The following is a 7,831-nucleotide window of genomic DNA, read 5'->3' on the forward strand; positions in this document are numbered from 1 at the left end:
ATTTGAAGCTTTCAGTAAGCCATGAAAATGAGAGCTAATATGGGGAAAGGAAATTCAGCTAGATATAAATATACAAAGAGCCAATTATATATTGATATCGTTTGCTTGTTAATGTTCAGGACTATAAATGTTAGTTCTTACCTTGACTTAATGTTCTCTGCAATCTTCTCTAGTACATGCTTTCCTCCTTTAATTGTTTATTATTATTTTTTTTAAAAAAATTCTTTTCTCTACAGACTGCCACAAAGCCTTTGCATTGGTTGTGCGGCCGCCGACGGAGCAAAGCAATCTATTGTTCACTTTTCAAATAACAACGGAAGAACCTCTCAAGGAGGATTGGCTGAAGATGCTGTGTCGGCATGTAGCAAACACAATATGCAAAGCAGATGCTGTAAGCACTTGAGATGAAAGTTGATGAGGAGCACACATTATAGAATGAGTTAATAGAACAGGTGACCTCTAATCTTGAGGTTGGGAATCACATTTGGGATTTCTCAAACATTTATGAGTATGCTCACAAAATGGCTGAGCTATTTGCCAGAAGAGTACTGAGGGACTCTTGCCATCTTCTCTAGCCTTCCAGGTTGTTCAGTATTCCATCATCTCCTCTTTTTGTTAGGCCTGGAAAAAATTCCCAATCAACCACAAGGGAGCAGCTTCCCACTGCTTAATTCCCTAAAAGTGCTTAGGAGGTGCACGTGAAGCCCAGAGGCATTGGTGGGATTTATTTATTAAGCCTCATTTGTATTGCCACTGACTCCTTGCAACTCTAGGCAGTTAAAACCCAGTAAATGAAAAAAAGGTTAACAAAAGATACTATTCCTAAAAGAAATTTTTTTTGCTAACTTTGGGAGATCCTCCTACTCAAATGCCCTGTGAAACAAAACAGTCTCAACCATTTTTCTGAAGATTGCAAGGGACACATTTGCTCTCTTGAAGCATGATATTCCAGGAGGGAGTGGAATTTTTGTGAGGATCTGGTTTTCTGAGAGCCCTCAACACTTCCTCTTCCAGCATTGGAAGCAACGTTTTGCTAGACAATGTTGGGTAGACAGATTCTACCTTGTACACCTGATCCTAAACCTAGGGCTCTGCAATGTTTTGGATTTGATTCAGAAAAGGTACTTCAGTACGAGAACCAATGTAGCCTCTATCTGGGGCTCACTGAAACAGCCGCCTCTTTTTCTGGGCTCCCATGGTTGCTGAAGAGGGACTTTCCCAGAAGTTCCAAAAATAAATGTGGCTGCTTTAATGAGCCACAGACCAGTGCTGCATTCACAATCCTGCTGATTCCAAATCACCTCTTCTGAATCAGATGCAAAACATTGCATTGCCTTCAATCCAAATTCAAATTTATCCTTGAAGCTAATGTTTTGCTTCCCAATATTTTACTGTCTACTTTTTAAAAAATTGAAAATCTTAAAACCAAAAGCAATAGGACCCAGCAGGCATCAAGGAATATATTGTTTGGCATATAGTTGGATGAGAAGCTATATCCTCAACATGACCAGTTGTCTCTGGTCATGTTGAGGATATAGGAGATCTGTGTATGACAAGTAAACTTATGATTGCTATAATCCAAGTATGTTGGCAGAATTCTAATGAGTACATTGGCAAATCCTATTCATGCTTTGAACAGTCAGGGGATAGCACCTGCAGATTATAAAACACTCCATAAACCAAGGACCAGCTTATTATGGAGACATTATTCCCAAATGGCACAGTAATGTCTTTTAGGTAGTCTACTGGCAGACACTGGTGTTAGAAATATAAAACCTGAATGCTGCAAATTGAATAGCACGGAAACATCACCACTTATGGGCCTGTTTTATATGTCAGCCTTTGTGGCATGAGGTAAACTCTTGGCACAGCAAGGTTTCCTTTTCAGGAAGCATTTGCGCCATGATTGTTGGCTCTCTGACAAGATTCTTCTTGGGAAAGCTGTCCGCTTCAATTATTGTAAGAGCTGTTTGTTTACATTCTTTTTATTTAAATTTTCAGATATTTTTAGTATTTTAGAAATTATCCTTTTAGCTGCCACATTTTTGATTTTGTTCATATGCAGGGTAAAAATAAGTTGGATAAAATTAGTGGAGCTTATGTTTTTGAGATGCCCACTTGATTGATTGGGTTCTCCAAATCAAAAGGAAATAAGATCTGTCTTGGAAATAAAATGAATCAGGCATTAAAGTACTATAATACATAATAAAATATATAGATGGACAGTTTGGTCTAGTAGTTAAGGCTAGACATTGGGGGATTGTGAGTTCTAGTCCTGCCTTAGCTATGAAAACCAGCTGAGTGACCTTGGGCCAGTCACATATCCTTAGTCCAAGTCACTCACAAGTAGTTACAGTATGAGAAAAATAGAAGAAAGAAGGAATATTACGTTTTCTGCCTTGAATTGTTTATTAAAAAATAAGGTGAGGTATAAATTACATTAAAAATGTGAGGTGTATAGACATGGAAGGAAGGAAGGAAAGGAAGGAAGGAAGGAAGGAAGGAAGGAAGGAAGGAAGGAAGGAAGGAAAGAAGAAATTATTTAGAACACTTGCTTTTTTGTCCACAAGTATAGATCAATCATACTCTGTTACCTATGGTATATCTTAGGCTGCAGTGGTAAATGAATATCACAGATGAGCACATATAAAACAAAAAATAAACTGTCTTATAGACCAGGCCGCGACATGCGAGAAACCATGCAAACCAGCAAAGCCTCATCCACGGGATGCAGGCAGCACACAAAACCACATCCCTTCCAATCTGCAGAAAAGCCTCTTTCCACGGAACCGGTCCCTGGTGCCCAAAAGGTTGGAGGCCACAGACGATATGGAGATGTCAGAGAACCCATCTCCAGGTTCAACGTGAACTTGGTATCACGTTGAATTACAAATAGAGCTTAGATACATGTTCTACTTCAGGACTGCAAGTCACACCTGTCCTTCCTGCATCTGGTGACGCATGGCTTATCTTTCCTTTTCTAGCATAAGGGAATCCTGATTTCTTGACTATGTGTGGCTTGTATCCTTTCTTCTAGAAAAAAACAAAAGCTTTGTTTTCTCAAATTACTTGTATACCATTCCCACATGATGGCAGCAGAGGCTTAAAACCTGATTCTCTCCCCCCCCCCCCATTTGCCAAATAAACAGTAGAAAGCGCCTATACTTCGGTCAATATGTGCCAGATGTAATGTATAATTTGTCAACTATGGAAAGGTAGGCTTGTGAATTTGGGGGAGTTAAGCCCTGGGTTTTTGAACGTGGATTTGAAATTTAAGATGGCTTTTTTTTTTTTTACCCTTGAAGCTAATAGTTGGGACTTTTTCCTGCCAGGAAAATCTTATTTATGCCACTGATCCTGATTCTATTGAAGTAAACACGAAAGATGTGGATAGTACATTGAGGAGAGCATCACGGGCCATAAAGAAAACCTCGAAGAAGGTAAGAGGCTTAGCTTGAAAAGGACTTGCCTCCTTGAATTCTACACTGAGGACACAATTTCATTTCCCAGTGAAATGATATATATATATAATTTTAAATACTTCGCTGCCTTATTTTGGCTTTCATACAACCCCCCCCCCTATCATCTTACTGCCTTAATCTGATGTCAGGGTCTTGGTTGCTTAAGAGAACCCTCTCCCGCAAAACCCATATACTCTTAACATAAAGCTATTTAAATCCCTGTTAGGCCTTTTTTTTGAAAAAGCAGTTAAAATCATCCTTGGCAAGACTCACAAGGCCTGGATTTTTGATCCCACTATGATAAAATACAGGTCTTTAGTATTTTCCAAGTTCATAAAAAAAAAATAAAAATGAAACGCGCTGGTACATATCCTGCGCTTCTGAAGAGATTGTGAAGCCATGCCACTCTTAATTTACTTCCTATAGGAAAATGATGCCACACACAGTAGGAGAGAAATTGAACAAATGGCCTGTAGAATAAGTGGAAAGGGTGGGGCAGAGGAGAGAAAGGTTGCAAAGACTGATAAGGGAACAGCTTTGAACTGAATGGCTTAGCCTGGAAAAAAATATATGTTTCTTTTAGAGCTTTTCATCTGCAGTGCTTTCTGTAGGCATGGGGGGTGGGTGGGTTCCTCCCTGCCAACTTCTGCAGCAGAGGGGTATTTTCCCCTCCCAAATTCTTCTTCCCTTATTTATTGTTTCCTCTTTTAGTGGGGAAATGACTTCCTGGGAATGCTGTGTGAGATAATGAATACAGCTAGTCCTTGACTTACAATAGTTCATTTAGTGACTGTTGCAGTGTCCCGGGGTCATATGATCACCTTTTGCAACGTTCTAAGAAGCAAAATCAACAGGGAGGCCAGATTCACTTAACAACTGTGGCAAGAAAGGTCGTAAAATGGGGGAAAAAATCACTTAACCGCCTTGCTTAGCAACAGAAATGTTGGGCTCAATTGTGACTGTCAGGTGAGGATTACCTGTACTGATGTTTTGCTAGCCTGGCTAACATTAGAACATTCTCACAAACCATTGCCTGAATATAATTTCACGCAACTGGGGAGCTGTGAAACTCTACACCCTGTGTTTCCCTATTTACTAGAGTTCTCTTGTCGATCATTCTGAGAATAGTAAAATAAATTAATAGTAACAAAGCTCACAGCTAAACCTAGTTCAAGCAGGCTGTTGAAGGATTGAAGCTGAAGGAGGCTCTAACCTGTGCACCTACCTCAAGTTTGCACAAGGAAAGTGAAATATAAATCGGTAAAACAAATCAATACTGTAAAAAAACTAACCAGTCCAGTAAATCATTTGAAAGCCTACGACAGAGCTGCACCACTGCTTTAAGAAAAGGAAAATTGAAGTTGCAGTGTATATAACCTGAAATGAGATTGCAACATTCTGTGAATCATAGTCCAGGGCTTTTCAACCAGTGGTACGGGTACCACCTGTGGTACATTGGCACCTGGCAGGTGGTATGCGACCATCCTAGAAAAGTGGTAGCGGGGGAGGGGAATGAGCTGAACCGATGGCAGCACCACACAAGCCTGAGCGAGAGATGGCTGGAGCTGCAGGGCTGTCAGGGCTCAGCGGAAGCGCCAGGATCAGTGCCACTTTCCAGCTGATCGGCACTTCGGGGCTGTCAGGGCTCACCGGAAGCGCCAGGATCAGCGCCAGGCTCCAGCTGGAGCTCGGTGCTGATCCTGGTGCTTCTGCTGAACCCAGAAGAAGCGCCGATCAGCTGGAATGTTGCAGCATCTCCAGGGTCTTGTGATTTACATTCAGATGCTTGGCAACTGATTCATATTTATGACGGTCACAGTGTCCCAGAGTCATGTGAAGTGACCAAAACCTGCTGCAACCACCCAGCAGACGGGGAATAAAAACCAAACACCCCCCCTACTGCCAATCCTCAACAGAAATGCTCACAACAATGAAAACCTCAGACAGGAGGAAGAGCGCTGCCGGGCGGGCGTCAGGTGTCTTGCTTGGCTGTTGGCTTGGGGGGCACTTTTTTCAGTGCCATTGTAACTTTGAACAGTCACTAAGCGAACTGTTGTAAGTCGAGGACTACCTGTACTTTATCACTTTTTTCCTTTTTGGGGGGGGGGGGGTCATCAAGTTTTTGAGACCTTACTAGGCTACTGGTGGTACTCAGATGTTGCCATATCCAAAAAGTGGTACAATGGGTGAAAAGGTTGAAAAGCCCTGTCATAGTGTACTTAAAAGTCAGCACACTCTTTTTGGAAGATTTGGAACCAGTTTAAGGATCGGGCACAACTTCCTTGTTTTACCCAACCCATTTTTCCATGTCAACATTTTTTGCAGGTTACCCGAGCGTTCTCTTTTTCCAAGACCCCAAAGAGAGCGCTTCGGAGAGCTTTGATAGCCCACAACAGCGTAGACGGAAAGAATTTCTGCACCACCAGTGAAAGCTTTTCAGGGAGCCGCCTTGCCAGTACTTCATCTTTAGCGGTAAGTGACTTGCCTGGGGAAATCATGGCTAATAATATGCAAGCAAAGGGGGAGGCTGAGTCCTGGGTTGTGCTTATTGGAATAATGGACTTGCTGATATCACCTATTTTAATTTTCTGAAGTTGTGCCAGCTATCTGGTCAGTGTAGCTAGAAGATAGCAAAGAATAGAATCCTCAGTAATAAAGAAATATTTTCCAATAGTATCCAGAAATAAAAAAAGCACGATGGACATGCTGGAAGTTGATTTAATAGATGTCAGATGAGAGATTTTGAGAAAACAAAACAAACGTTTTCAGAGTACCTGAAAAAGCTTAAAAACAGTTGAATAACCATAAAGACCATCTCATATATAATGACATTGTTTGTGTAGCTGGAATTTAGAACTTTGACAAGATTGTTCAAATGTTACCAACATCCCATATAAACAGAGGCAATGAGTTTTGCCTTTCATCACTGGTCTGTGCAGACATGAATTTACACATGTGAATGCCCAGAGGACCACATGAAGAACCAGTTACAGGAAAAGCAATTTGCTAAAAATATTCAAACTATTAACTTGAACCAAGAATTTGGGGCGAAAATGGCGTTAAAATGGATTTGTACTTCCTTTAGCCACCCAGCAGGGGGTTGGACTAGATGACCTCCAAGGTGCCTTCCAACTTTTATTATTCTTACTAGTGTCACTCTTGCCCCTCAGCAAGTTGTCCCGTGGCGAGTTCGCTGCAGCAAACTGGTCATGGCAAGTTGGCCGTGGTGAATTGTCATAGATCCAGCACAAAGGCAGACGGGCTAGGGGAGGGTGCATTGGTGGGAGAGACTTATCCCGGCAACTTGCATCCTTCCCTGGCTTTTTAAGGAGACACTGACTTTCTGAGGAAGTCCAAGCAAAGGTTGAAATTGGCAATCCCATGATCATGGGGCAGTGTAACAGGTTGTAAGTGGGAACTAGCTGCCAAACTTGCAGATCACAATCACATGACTGCAGCAGTGCTGGGATGGCTGGAACTCCGAAGACCAGCCCTAGCTACCTTCTGCAGCTCCATCATAATCTTGATTGCAGGCCAACAACTGCCTCTATTCAGAAGTGTGTATATGATATCTAAATTTTAGGAAGTCAAAGGAACAGAAATAGATTCTTAAGAGACATTCAACGCCTTAATGTTTATCAGAATCTACTTGGACCCAGTGCATGAAAGTAGATCTAAAGGTTTAAACAGGTGTTTGATGTTATTTAGGGATATCTTTTTAGAGAAGGAAGTGTCAGATGCTTTCTTTATCTTAATGCAACTGCCAGCTTCTGGTGGCCTTATGCTAGAATGAGTTTTTTTCCCTTCTGAAAGATTTATATTACTGTAACAGCTGAAAAATTAATTATATTGGTAAGAAAATCATGATCAGGGAACAGTAGATCTTGTTCAGACTGCCTTGAATATGCTCCACCGTTGGGTTGAAAGGACGTTCTTGGTATTTTGATTTGAAGAGTAGCAAAGCTCTAATTACAGTTAAAATCTGTTAGTGAAAGTAAGTATGTAAAATCCTTAAACCTGGCTTGGATGCAATATGTAGAGTAACCTTGTTTTCTTCCTCCTTCCTATATTGTTTTTAGATGATGCGTACTGCTTCTACATACAGCTTAAATGGACCAATTAAACACTCCCTTAACATACAACGTTCCAACTCTATTGACGGGACCTCCCAAAATATTAGATCTCGACCTCTAGTCCGTTCTTCCCATGATCTAGAAGGACGAATGGCTTCCAGCTCTCAAAACCTAAAGAGCTGCTCTCTGACCAGTTGTTATCCAATCACCAGCAGTGATGAAGTTTAAGCTGCTTAAAGTGAGCATCATCACTTTGGGGACACTTCTTGGAGACAAAATAATTTGTGTTAAATATGG

At 41.2% G+C, this 7,831-nt stretch overlaps 1 protein-coding gene across 1 annotated transcript; it reads left to right on the plus strand.

Moving 5' to 3' along the window:
* Positions 1-236: 236 nt before the first annotated feature.
* On the plus strand, positions 237-7,762 carry LOC107288778 (protein ECT2; the record flags this gene model as incomplete). The annotated part of the gene is made up of 4 exons (XM_015817426.1): positions 237-391; positions 3,333-3,440; positions 5,787-5,933; positions 7,541-7,762. Coding segments are annotated over 4 exons (632 nt in total), but the record flags the coding sequence as incomplete, so codon positions are not given.
* Between the last annotated feature and the right edge of the window lie 69 nt (positions 7,763-7,831).

The sequence above is a fragment of the Protobothrops mucrosquamatus genome, unplaced genomic scaffold (genome assembly GCF_001527695.2).
Source record: "Protobothrops mucrosquamatus isolate PMUCROS unplaced genomic scaffold, P.Mucros_1.0 scaffold589, whole genome shotgun sequence".
Lineage (NCBI taxonomy): Eukaryota > Metazoa > Chordata > Lepidosauria > Squamata > Viperidae > Protobothrops > Protobothrops mucrosquamatus.